Source organism: Melanerpes formicivorus, unplaced genomic scaffold, assembly GCF_026170545.1.
Source record: "Melanerpes formicivorus ecotype bairdi unplaced genomic scaffold, bMelFor1.0.p_v2 SCAF_112, whole genome shotgun sequence".
NCBI classification, from domain to species: Eukaryota; Metazoa; Chordata; class Aves; order Piciformes; family Picidae; genus Melanerpes; species Melanerpes formicivorus.
In genome coordinates this window covers 923,298-935,210 of record NW_027142464.1, presented here as the reverse complement: position 1 = coordinate 935,210, position 11,913 = coordinate 923,298, and the positions used below count along the sequence as shown (strand labels likewise).

The window sequence follows — 11,913 nt, the reverse complement described above, 5'->3', positions numbered from 1 at the left end:
GAATTTAGGACAGCTCCTCTGGGAAGGTCTTTGCAGTGCTGGAGCTGCAGGAAGGCTGCTGAGCAGGGGCAGCCCGGTGGAGCAGCTGGGTGCCAGCAGCAGCTTGCAGGAGGGGACCAGCCCAAAGCTGGTGGGAAGCAGCTGGGGGTTCCAGGGAACACAGAAAGCTCCTGGAGCTTCCAGGAGCCTGGAAAGTGGCAGAGAGCTGCCTGGAGCCCTGGATTTGCTGGCACCAGGGCAGGAGAAGACAATGGGAAGGGAAAAGGGCAAGATCTGCTTCTCAGCTCCTCAACCAGAGCTCTGAGAAGGTCAGGGATGCCCAGAGGAGCCCAGAGGAGCCCAGGCACTGGGGAGCTGCCACCAGGGCCATGCCAAGTGTCCCCTTTTGATCTCCTGTGACATGCTGGCCTCACTCATCTGCATCAAGCCTGGCACTGTCTGCAGGGCTGGAGCTGAGCTTTGAAGAGGATTTGGGTTAGAGTCTTGGTTTGACAACCTCTGCCTGTGGCCTCTCCTCTGACTCATTCCTAAGCTGCTCCTGTGCTGCACTTTGTCCCTGCTGGTGCTGCCTTCAGTCTCTGGCAGGTGAAGTGGAAGCAACACCACTGGGACAGCTTCTCCCCAGGGTCTTCTGCAAGAGGAGAAGGACAGCTCCCACCTGCTCCCTGAGAGGCTGAGCTCCTTCAGACTCTCTGCAGACCTTGCAGGTCTGCTTCCTGGGGGGTGCCAGCCTGTGCCAAGTCCACTCTTGTGGCAGCAGAGGAGTTGGAGTCTAGAGAGAGAGAGCTGCAGCCAGGCAAGAGTCTCACTGGGCTGTGACTGGAAGGTTTCTGTCTCTGTGCCCTTCCTGCTCCTCCTCCAAGGGTGGCTGCTGCCTAGCCTCCAGAAAGGGCACAGCCAGGAGTCCTGCTTTGCCCAGGGCATCTCTCAGCTCTGGAAGAGCCACAAGTGTTCAGTGGTGCTGGGTTAGCTGAGGGCCCCCAGGGTGGGCAGGACCAGTGGAGCCCAGCACTGCTTGCTTTGCTGCCCCAGCAGGGAGCTGAATCCCCCAAGCCCCCTCCAGCTCACTGTGGCTCTTGACAGAACTCCCCTGAGCCAGGGTGCCTCTGAGGCTCACCATGGCCAGTCCCAGGGCTGCTCCCACCAGGAGTGCCACAGGGCCCTGAGTTCCCAAACCACTGCCCTGGCTTCTGCAGGCAGGTCCATGCCAGGACCCAAGCACAGTGCCCTGCCAGTCCATCCTGACTCACAGCAGCCACAGGGCTGCTCTTGGAGGCCCAGAGGAGGGCCTGACCTTTGCCTTGCTTGGGAGGTTTGAGACACAAGGCAGCAAGGCCCTGCCAGGCTTTGTTCTCCCCTGCATTCCCTCTTGAGCTGCACTTTCTCAGCTCCCACCCTGCCCTCTCCAGTTTTCCAAGGAATGTTTCATCTCAGTTTGCTTCATCTCAGTTTGTTTCATCTCAGTTGGATCTTCCAGCAGCTCCTGCTGTTCAGGTTGGGGCTCTCTGAACCAGCAGTGACCAGTGCCTGACTCAGAGGCTGTGTGAGAAGGGGTGAGACACAAACTGCTGCCTCCAGCCCCTTTCCCAGTGGGAAGGTTGCTGCACCAGTAGGGCTAGGTGGGAATCTAAGCCATGCCAGCATGGAATCAGTTGTGGAGATCCAGAATTGCTCTGCAAGGTAATCACAGTCCCCCAGGCTGGGTGCTGGGGTGTGGGAGGGTAGAGCCCAACGGTGCCAGCAGCAGGCTGGGGCTGAGGACCTCTGTCTGCAGCTCTTCCACCACTGACTGTCACAGACCTGTGCCTGGCCTGGCCTGTGGGGGCCAGGGGTGGCTCCTGGAGCAGGTCAGGCAGGAGCAGGCAGCCTGCTCCAGGCTTTGACTGGGAGGTGGACAGCAGCTGTGGGCTCAGCAGGGCCACTCTCTGCCTCCCACTGCCCAGAGCTTTGTTCCCAGGGCCTGCCCAGTCTGGGGGGAGCCCTGGGCAGGGATCAGCCAGCCCCTGGTGCTGTAAAGGAACTCAGATCCCAGACACAGGTTTCTTGATTGCATCAGGCAGAAGCAAGGTTTTATTAGAGACATTTTCCAGCAGCAGCTCCCCCAGAGCAGTGGTGAACTGCAGCTGTGGTGCTGGGGCTGGGCACACACAGCAGCACAGACTGGAAAAGGCAAAGAGCAGAACGAAGCAGAATGTGACCCAAGCTCTGCTGGGTGCCTCTCGGCCACAGGGCTGAGCATGGCTGGGCAGCAGCAAAGAGCAGCTCCTGGCTCTGCACAGAGCCATGCAGGGAGCCTCCTCTCCCCTCCCTCCCCTCTCCTGCCACGGCTCTGCCTCAGGGCTCTCTTCTTGGCCATCCTCCTCTCTCTCTCTTAATCACAAATCCTCCTGCAAGGCACTGGGGAAGCAAAGCAGACATGGGTTTGTGCACAGCAGAGACTGACCCTTCCCCACTGCCTTCCTCACCAGGGACCCTTCCAGGAGCCAGGATAAACCCTGTCCCTTCCTGGGGAGCTCTGGCTGCTGCCTGCCAGCCCTGCAGCTGGGACTGGCAGCTGGGGCAGCACCCAAATGCCAGCTTTCCCCTTGCCCCTGTGGCTGGAGACTTCCCCTTGAGCTGGCACCAGCAGTTCTCTGCCACTAGCCCTGGGATTCCTGCTCGCCCCTCCTGCTCTCTGGGCACTCTGCTCTCTCATGGCTGTTCTTTCTTCATGTTCTCTGTGCCTCTCTGACCCTCTCCTCTCTATCCCTCCTCCCCCTCCTCCCTTTTTGCAGTTCTGCTGCTTCTGGCAGAGTCACAGCCCCTGCAAAGCCTCCTTGCAGCACCTCTGTGGCCTCCCAGTACACCAAAACCTCCGAGCAGCAGCTGCAAGCCTCCTGAGCAAGGCCCTGGCTGCTGCCTGTCCTTGGTGCACCAGGACAGAGGGCTGCAGCTCTTACCTTGTATCTCTGCAGCTGCACAGGCTGGCATCTGGGTAGATGCAGTGTAGGTGTGGCTGGTCCTGATGATGCCTCCTCCTCCTATCCCACTTGTTCTTGTAACTCCTCCTCCTAGACCTGAAGACTGACTGATTCCTCCTTGCTGACTGAGGGAGGGGAGAGGGGGGGAAAAAAAGAGCATTTTGGGGAAGGAAATGGCAGGGAAAGGACACCCACAGCTTGTCACTGTCCCTGCTGCTCTGCAGTGACCTCCTGGCACCGGCTGGCTCAGGGCAGGGCAGCAGATTGTCACCACTGGCTGCCAGGCAGCCCCGGGGCTCGGCGAGGGGGGAGGAGCTGGGCAGTGCCTCCCCTGCCGCTCGCTTTGCTCTTGTGCCGCAGCACCCAGCACCCAACACAGCCGCTGGGCCCTCTCCTGGGGGGCCTCTGCAGCCTACTTACAGCAGGTCCTGCTGCCCCCCCTCCAGCAGGCAGCGGTAGGTGTGGATCTCCTGCTCCAGGCGGCACTTGACGTCCAGCAGGATCTTGTACTCGTGGTTCTGGCACTCCATCTCCGCCCGCAGGTCGGCCAGCTGCTGCTCCACGCAGGAGATCTGGGTCTGCAGCTCACCCAGGTGGTTGTTGTAGCGACACTCGGTCTCGGCCAGCGAGGACTCCAGGTTGTCCCTCTGGGGAGCGACAGGAGGCACAATGCAGGCGCTGCGGCCAGCGAGGAGCTCTGGCAGGGGAGAGGAGTGGGACAGCAGAGCTCCGCGGCAGCTCAGCACCCACCTGGCTGAGCTGTGCCTGCAGATCGATCTCCAGGGCTTGCAGCTGGCGTCTCAGTTCCGTCACCTGGTTGTTGCACGTCTCCACCTCCTGGCCGCTCGTAATGACCTCCCGATTCACCTCCTCAATCTGCAAAGCACCAGGGCAGGGAGGCTCAGGAGGGGTCTGACCTCCCGATTCACCTCCTCAATCTGCAAAGCACCAGCCCAGGGCAGGGAGGCTCAGACCTCCCGATTCACCTCCTCAATCTGCAAAGCACCAGCCCAGGGCAGGGAGGCTCAGGGGGGGTCTGACCTCCCGATTCACCTCCTCAGTCTGCAAAGCACCAGCCCAGGGCAGGGAGGCTCAGGGGGGGTCAGACCTCCCGATTCACCTCCTCAGTCTGCAAAGCACCAGCCCAGGGCAGGGAGGCTCAGGGGGTGTTTGACACCAGCCAGGCTGAGCACAAAGGGCAGAGAAGTGAGGAGGGTCTGGGTGACCTCTCTCATCCTCACAGAGTGCAAACCCTGCTCTGCATTCCTCTTGCTCTCCCAGCAGCTGCTGCCAGCTTCTGCTCACTGCCTTGTAGAGCTCCTGCCCCAAGCCCCAGTGCCACCACCCCGGGAGGAAGCTGCTCTGTGGCAGCGTCCCCTGTGCCACTCGGTGGTGTGGTGTGTGGTGGTGCTGTGCTGGTGTGGTTTTTCCTGGGCAGTGAGGCACCCCGGGGGCAGTGCCTGGGTGCCAGCTGTGCCCATGCCCTCACCTTGCACTCGTACCAATCCTCCACCTCCTTGCGGTTGCGCTCGATCAGGGTCTCGTACTGGCACCGCATCTCCTCCAGGATCTTCCTCAGGTCTGGCCCAGGGCAGGCATTGACCTCCACGCTCACATCTCCAGTCGATTGCTTCCTCAGACAGCACATCTCCTGCAGACAGCACCCGGGTCGTGCCCGTGGTGAGCATCAAGGGAAGCAGGAGGGAGCCAGGTTCCCCCCTGGCAAAGCCCCTGCTGGGCCTCCCCCCCCCCCGTGCCAGGCATTCACAGCTCACAGCGGCTGCCCCCACCGAGCCCTTGGCCCCCCGCAGAGGAGACCCTGCAGAGGAAGGGCTGAACCCTGCAGGCTTTAGAGGCGAGAGGGGCAGGACTCTACCTCCTCATGGTTCTTCTTCAGGCAGCAGAGCTCCTCCCGCAGCGACTCCAGCTGTGCCTCCAGGTCGGACCTGCAGAGCGTCAGCTGGTCCAGGACCTGCCGCAGTCCGTTGATGTCAGCCTCCACGCTCTGGCGCAGGGCCAGCTCCGTCTCGTACCTGCGGGGGGCAAGGCGAGGAGCAGCGCTCAGTGCCTGGCAGCAGCCTCTGCCGCCCGTGCCGGAGCAGCCACCCCTTCCAAGCGGTGCCACGGGACGCTGAGAGAAGCCACCCGAGGCTGGCTCCATCCCCCCTGCCCCCAGCCTGCCCTCCCCTCAGGTCTCACCACCTGTCCGTGCCGGCAGGGAATGCCCAAAAGCTGGGAAAGCCACCACGAGCCAGAGCTGCAGCTCAGCTGAGGCCACCCTGCTGCCTTCTGCTTGCTGCAGACCCCCAGGCTGCTCTCACAGCCCCCTCCTGCCCCAAGCTCTTAGCCGGCACTAAGGCAGCTCCAGAGGCGGTGGATGAAGGAGCCAGCAGGAGATGAGCAGGGGCAGAGAGGCAGCCGGAGGCCAGCCCGGGGGCACTCACTTGACTCGGAAGTCGTCAGCTGTCATCCTGCTGTTGTCGATGTTCAGAATGATCTTGTTGTTGTCGATCGTGGCACAGACGATCTGCAAGAGGAGCATCCAGGTCTCTGTCCTCAGGCTCCCACTGCCTGCTGCCACCACCCCGAACCTCTGCTCTCTGTTTTTGGATCACTGGGGAGCAGGTTGGCTCCGGGGGGAGGGGGATGGGGGCTGAGGCATGCAGCAGTCCCAGGGTGGGTGTTTAGGTAGGGCGAGGGCATCACAGCAGCACACATGGGGCAGGCACAGGGTCCTGCCAGTGGTGTTCAGCACCTGCCACACTCCACCTGTGTCTGAGTTTCAGCTGCAGCCAGGCTGGGTTAAGGCAAACCTCTCTCCAGCCTGGCTGTCAATTCCCTGAGCTCCAGCTGCCAGTTGTGTGGGAAAGAACAAACCTGCAGAGCAGGGAACGCTCTGCCCCTGGGGCTCTGGGAGGCTGGGGCAGGATGGGGGCAAACAAATCCCATCCCTTTCAGCTGCTTTCCTGGCATTTATCTATTTAAGCACCCTGGCACAACCCCAGTTCGGAGCAGCTGCTCAGCCACCCCAGGTGCAGAGAGTTTTCCCTTCAGATCTGCTGAAGAAGAGCAAAGGGAAGAGCCCAAAGGCTCCAGGGTCACCCCCTGAGCTCAGAGGCTCTCTGCAGGCACTTCTCTTTCTCTCTCTCCCTGCCTGCCTACCAGAAGCCTCTCCCAACAGGGAAGTGTTCCTCCTGCCAGCTGTGCTGTGCACCTGCCCCACGGGAGAGGCTCCCCAGGGGGAGGGCAGCCGGGCAGTGCCATTACCTGGTTCTGAAGGTCTTCTATCTCCTTGTAATAGCAGCTGTAGTCCCGGGGCTCGCAGAAGGGGCCCTGCTTGGCATACCACTCCCTGATCCTGCACTCCAGGTCGGCATTTTCTTGTTCCAGGCACCTCACCTTGTCCAGGTAAGAAGCCAGGCGGTCGTTAAGGTTCTGCATGGTGACCTTCTCGTCACCAGACAGGAGAAAGCCATCACCAGGAAAGCCACCTCCAGCCAGCCCCACACCGATGCCACCGCCAAAGCGGGCACTGCCACCGCTGAAGCCGATGCCTGAGCATCCTCCCAGGACGGTGGCTCCTAAGCCACCTCCGAAGTTCCCCCCGGCCAGGCTGCCGGTGCTGAGTCCTCCTCCATAATTCACACCACCGCAGTAGCTCCTGACAGAGAAGCCCCTGCTGGCCCCCACCCCGCAGCTCGTGTATCTGCCGGAGGAGACCGAGGAGATCCGCGCTCCTCCGCCACCGCCACCGCCACCGATCACGCAGCTGCCACCGCTGGTCCTGCCCCGGAGGGACCCGGTTGTCTGCTTGACGCTACAACTCATGCTGAGGACCGCTGCAGCTCCAACCCCAAGCCCAAAAGCGAGATGCAGAGCTGGCTCCGGATCCGAGTGCAGGCTGCCTGCCGCCGCGGATGCCTTTTTATACCTTCCCGAGGGGGTGCCACCTCCAGCCTGCCGCTTCTTCCCACGGGGCTGGCTAGTCCTGCTGTTTATGCCAGGAATAAATAGCCCCGGGGCAGTTTCCCTCTAGAAATCCCAGTTCACAGGGAAGATACTTTACATGTCAGCAGCTTATTCCAAAAAGTCAAATAATGTTTGGTGAATCATCAGCTTTGGTGTGATGCAAACCCCACAGCCAGCCGAGGAGGGAAGCAGCAGAGCTGCCTCCATTAATGCACAAAGCAGAGCCACCGGGACTTGGAACATCAAAGGGACCTTTTATCTTTGATTAATTCCTGTTTATTCTATTCTCAGGCCAATAAACATCTTGCTGTCGCAGGCTGGGGAGCGAAAGTGAGAGACTCCTGGAGCTTCTCGCTGGTGGGAAGTGGCAGTGGCCAGGGCAGGGCTCTGGTGGGGCGCTGGCGGTCACCTGGCTCAGGGACACTCGCTGGGGTTGATACAGGATGGTGAGGCTGGAGAGGAGGAGGCTCAGGGGAGACCTTCTTGCTCTCTACAACTCCCTGAAGGGAGGTTGTAGCCAGGTGGGGCTTGGTCTCTTCTCCCAGGCACCCAGCACCAGAGCAAGAGGACACAGTCTCAAGCTGTGCCAGGGGAGGTTCAGGCTGGATGTTAGGAAGTTCTTCACAGAGAGGTTGGCTGCCCAGGGAGGTGGTGGAGTCACCATCACTGGAGGTGTTTAGGAAGAGCCTGGATGTGGCCCTTGGTGCCATGGTTTAGTTGATCAGACGGTGCTGGGTGAGAGGTTGGACTCGGTGATCTCTGAGGTCTCTTCCAACCTGGTTAATTCTAATTCTAAATAAGGAGACTCTGGCCCAGGCTGCCCAGGGAGGCTGTGGATGTCTCCTCCCTGGAGGTGTTCAAGGCCAGGCTGGATGAGGCCCTGAGCAGCTGAGCCTAGCTGAGAGGTGTCCCTGAGCATGGAGGGGAGGTTGGAGCAGCTGAGCTCTGAGCTCCCGCCACACTGAGCCATTCTGTGACTCTGAGAGTCTTACATCCCCGAGGTCAGTCCCTGGGGGCTGTGGCTGCTGTCTCCCTGCTCACACAAACACAAGCAGTCAGACTGCTCACAGCCTGCAAGGATCAGGCTGCTGCCTGTTGGAAGTCCTCAGTGCCCAGATGTCACAGGGCTGCCACCAGCTGAAGCCTCTGAAGCTGTTTCTCAGCTCCTTCCCCATGCTGCTTCCATGTGTGGTGATCACAGGTGAGGAAAGAGGTGACAGGAGAGGAGCACCCATGGGAGACAGATCCAGTGCCCTGCATGGGCGGGGAAGTGATGCTGCAGCTCTTGGCCAGCACTAAGGTGGTGCTGAGCACAAATCACGACAGGAGCTTTGGGCACTTCTTGGCCAAGCCTGTGGGAGCACAGCTGGCACCAGCCCAGCCTGGGCAGCCATGGCAGCTCCAAAGCAGGCAAGCAGCAGCCAGAGCAGCAGCAGGGGACTGGCTGCACAGTGCAGGAGTCTGCTCCTGCAGCCTGCTGAGATGAGGATGTTCTGCTCTCCAGAGGCTTCTGTCCCCTACAGTGTGGAGTTTCCCTCAGCTCTTAGTGGCAGGCAGCCTTTTGGCTCAAGCATGTCCACAGTGAGGGGAGCAGCTGTGACGAGTGTGACACCAGACAGGGAGCCCTGAGAGCAGCCTCCACCCCGGGCAGAGGACAGCTACAGGGACAAGGCTCAGCCACCTCTCCTTCACCTGTGGGGACCTAGGTGGCTTCTGTCCTGGTGGCAGGAGAGTGTCCTTAAGCACAGCTAGATGTGACCCTAGGCTGGGACTCTGCAGTGAGACCATTTCTGTCTTTACTTAGATCAGAGGGGACACAGAGCAGCCCAGCACCAGCCTGGCACCTCCCTCACTCAGGTGGCTCAGTGAGGAGCTTGCTCCAGGACAGAGCTGGAGCCTGGCAGAGCTGAGGCTGCAGTGCCTGAAATACAAGTCCAGCCTCCCCCAGACACTGCCCCCTCCTGCTCCCCACACAGCCCAGGCTCCCAGCAATGCAAACCCTGAGCAGAAAGGGCAGGGAGGCAAATCTGCCTTTTATGCCTCTTTTTGAGGAACAGGACTGGAGACAGGGTGTGGCTGCAGAGCCAGCAGCAGCTGGTGCCACGTCTGGATGCTTGGGGCCCAGCTTCTGCTCAGCAGGTCCTCAGTGCTCCTTCCCCTGCCCAGCCTGGGCTGAGGACACCCTGCAGACACTGGGGGGGGGGGGGGGGGGGGGGGCAAAGAGAAGCTGCACCCCCCTATTTCAGCAGCTGCCTTATGGGCAGAAGGAGCAGGTCTGGTCTGCAGCATTGCACAACCTTGCCTGAAGGTCCTGCTGGAAAGGTCCACAGGCAGCAGAGCAGAAACCATCCCAGAGCTCTCCCAGGGTCCTCCTTGGAGCTCACTGGTCTCCTGCCCAGCACTGGCACATGGGCACCGGGCTGGTACAGTCCCTGTCCTAAAACCAGTCAGGTTTTCTCTTTCCCAGCTGCTGTGGTGTTTGCTGGTGGGCAGGTGGCTGGCATGGCCCTGTGGTGGTTCCACTCTGAGCTCTGTGGTGTGACCCTGCCCCTGATGACCGTGCCAGGGCCTGGAGGCACCGAGGCCTTTCCCAGAGGTGTGTGGCTGGCTGCATGGCTCTCTGCTTCCCTAGCCCTGAGCCACCATCCTGTGTGCAGCAGCCACCAGGCTCAGCTGGCCTCAGCCCATTTCTTGACCTCCACCTCTGTCATATGTGTTCCTGCAGCTCAGGGCCTGGCCTCGGGGCAGGACACTGCAGGAGAGCACTGTGCCAGTCTGGGAGATCAAACTGTGCCAGAAGGCTTCACAAGCTCATGTGAGACGGGGTGGGGGGGAGAGGAGGTTGCATGCAGATGGGAGCAGAGGGCTCAGCACAGCACCAGTGCCAACCCCACGAGGTCTTGTGGGCACCATGGCAAAGAGGAGAGGTCTGAGAGTAGATGAGGAGCTGTGAGTGTAAACAGTGACACAGAGCCAGGGCAGCTGGGGGGGGGGGAGGCCAGAGGAGGTGATGCGCTCCGGCGCTGCTGCGGGCAGCAGGGTTTGGTGCTGTGGGAACTGTCCTGGTGCCCTGCTGCTGCTGCTGCAGCCTCTGCTCACTGCCCTTATCACCGCTGATAACGTTCCCTAGCCCCAGCTACAAGAGGGGTGTTGCCCAGTTCGACAGAACTCAGCGTTCACAAGCATTGCCTCAGTGGTGTTTGTGCAAGCCGGCTGCAAGCTGATTTTATCTCCCCGCTCATAATTGCTATTAACAATTTGCATAATGGCCACCGGGCAGCACTTATTAAACCCTGCTTTGAAGTGAGGCTAAGCTGGCTCCAGACCTCATGCTCCCAAACTTTCAAATGCAGACCATGGCTTTTTCTTTCCCCCCCTGGCTGGTGACTCACTGGTTTATACCACCCCTGTGCAGCAAAATTCCAGCCAGGCAAGAGAAATAATTATCCAGGGAGTTTGGTAACAGCTTGGTCCTGGGTCTTAAATACAGCCCAGAGAGCCAGGTGCCTGCTGCTTCACTTCCTTCTTGCTGGCTCTTCACGTCTTCAGACTACCTCTGGACACCTGCTAGTGATGAAGCTCAGCAGAGCACAGAGCTGGACAGAACCAGCTCCTTCCTCCTGGAGCTCAGCATCTTCCTTCCCTGCTTCATTTTGGGAAGGATTCTCATGTCCATCCAGCCCCTTCCAGACCTTCCCAGCCCGTGCACCCCTGGAAGTGCTGCTGCTGGCCACAGCAGAGCGCCAGGGGTCTGCCAGGGGATGTTGAAGGGTGACCAAACCTCCAGCAGCTGCCTGCACAGCTGGGCGCAGGGCTGGGGGGAAGCCAAGGCTCTGCCCCGTGGCGCCAGCAGAGCTCAGACACCGAACAGTGCTACGGGAGAGGCAGGAGCCGAAGGTGTGAGCCGGCCAGAGCCTCCCCGAGTGCTGCTTTCTGCTTTCCTGCTTGTGCTAAACCCTCTCTCCGCGGCAGTCCCCTCCCGCCGTGCGCTTCAGGCTGGCTGTCCCAGCGCTGAGCTCTGCAGCCTGCCGCTGGACTCCAGCCTGGCCGTGGGCTGCTTTACAAGCGCTCCACAAGCCCATCAAAGAAAATGCAACCCCCCCCCCCCCCCCAGAGGGCTCCTTGGGTGTGAGGGAGCCTGTCCCTGTCTGAGCACTCCATAAACAGCTTTTATAGAGGACTGACAGCTTCTCGCTCGCAGCCGAGCTTGGGCTGCTATTAAGCCGCGCGGTGCCTGTCATCAGCGCTAATTGGCTGCGCAGCGCTGGGCTGGGGCCGGGCTCCAGCGCTGCAATTTACGAACCTGGTTGTTTTCTCTCTCTTTCTTCACCGATGTCTTAAACCTTTGGCATGCTGGCTCCTCAGGGACTCTCTCCGACGCTGTAATTCAGCTGTCTCTGCAAGCCGCAGACCGCATCTGCTGCAGCCACGCCGGCATGCTCCGGGAGCAGCCCCTGGGCATGATGCTGAGAGCTGCTGCTTGCAGCCCGAGCGCTGGCAGAGCTCCCTCTCCCCTCTCTGGGGCACCCATCCTCAGCTTTTAGCCTTTGATTCCGCTCGAGTCCCACACCTCCAGCCCCAGTCTCTGAGCTGCTCTGGCTGTACCAGAGGTGCACATCGCAGGAGGAAGCAAGCAGCTCTGCCAGCTGCACTCCCTGCATGCTGCTCTCAGTGGCCATGACCAAAGCCTGCCCCTGCTGACGGTCCTGGGTCACTTGGTGTCCTGCTGCCCCCTGTCCCCTCTTCTCTTCCTGTGCTGTTTCAGCCTTTCCCACCACTGCCCAGGTGATGAACTCGCTGGACAGGGAAGTTTTTCTCTCCCTGTTGCAGCTGATGTGGTGACCTCAGAGGTGCTGAGTGAGCAGCAGTGAAATAACCTTGAGCTGCCCAGGGGAAGTGAGGCTGTAGGAGAGGAGACAGAGCTTGGTAGAGAAGGTATCTGGCACAGACCACTGGACAAGGTTGGGTGTCCAACCCCATCCAA

The 11,913-nt window shown here is 60.6% G+C and overlaps 1 protein-coding gene across 1 annotated transcript in view; it reads right to left on the bottom strand.

Moving 5' to 3' along the window:
- Positions 1-2,039: 2,039 nt before the first annotated feature.
- Positions 2,040-11,913, bottom strand: part of LOC137455901 (uncharacterized) — a 34,750-nt gene continuing 24,876 nt past the window's right edge. Inside the window, exons 17-24 of the mRNA XM_068167052.1 lie at positions 6,228-6,992; positions 5,405-5,487; positions 4,837-4,993; positions 4,450-4,611; positions 3,711-3,836; positions 3,381-3,607; positions 2,940-3,085; positions 2,040-2,397 (exon numbers count right to left, since the gene is read on the bottom strand). Coding sequence (XP_068023153.1) covers positions 2,372-2,397; positions 2,940-3,085; positions 3,381-3,607; positions 3,711-3,836; positions 4,450-4,611; positions 4,837-4,993; positions 5,405-5,487; positions 6,228-6,992 — 1,692 coding nt within the window. The 3' untranslated portion in view covers positions 2,040-2,371. The remainder of the gene's footprint in view (positions 2,398-2,939; positions 3,086-3,380; positions 3,608-3,710; positions 3,837-4,449; positions 4,612-4,836; positions 4,994-5,404; positions 5,488-6,227; positions 6,993-11,913) is intronic.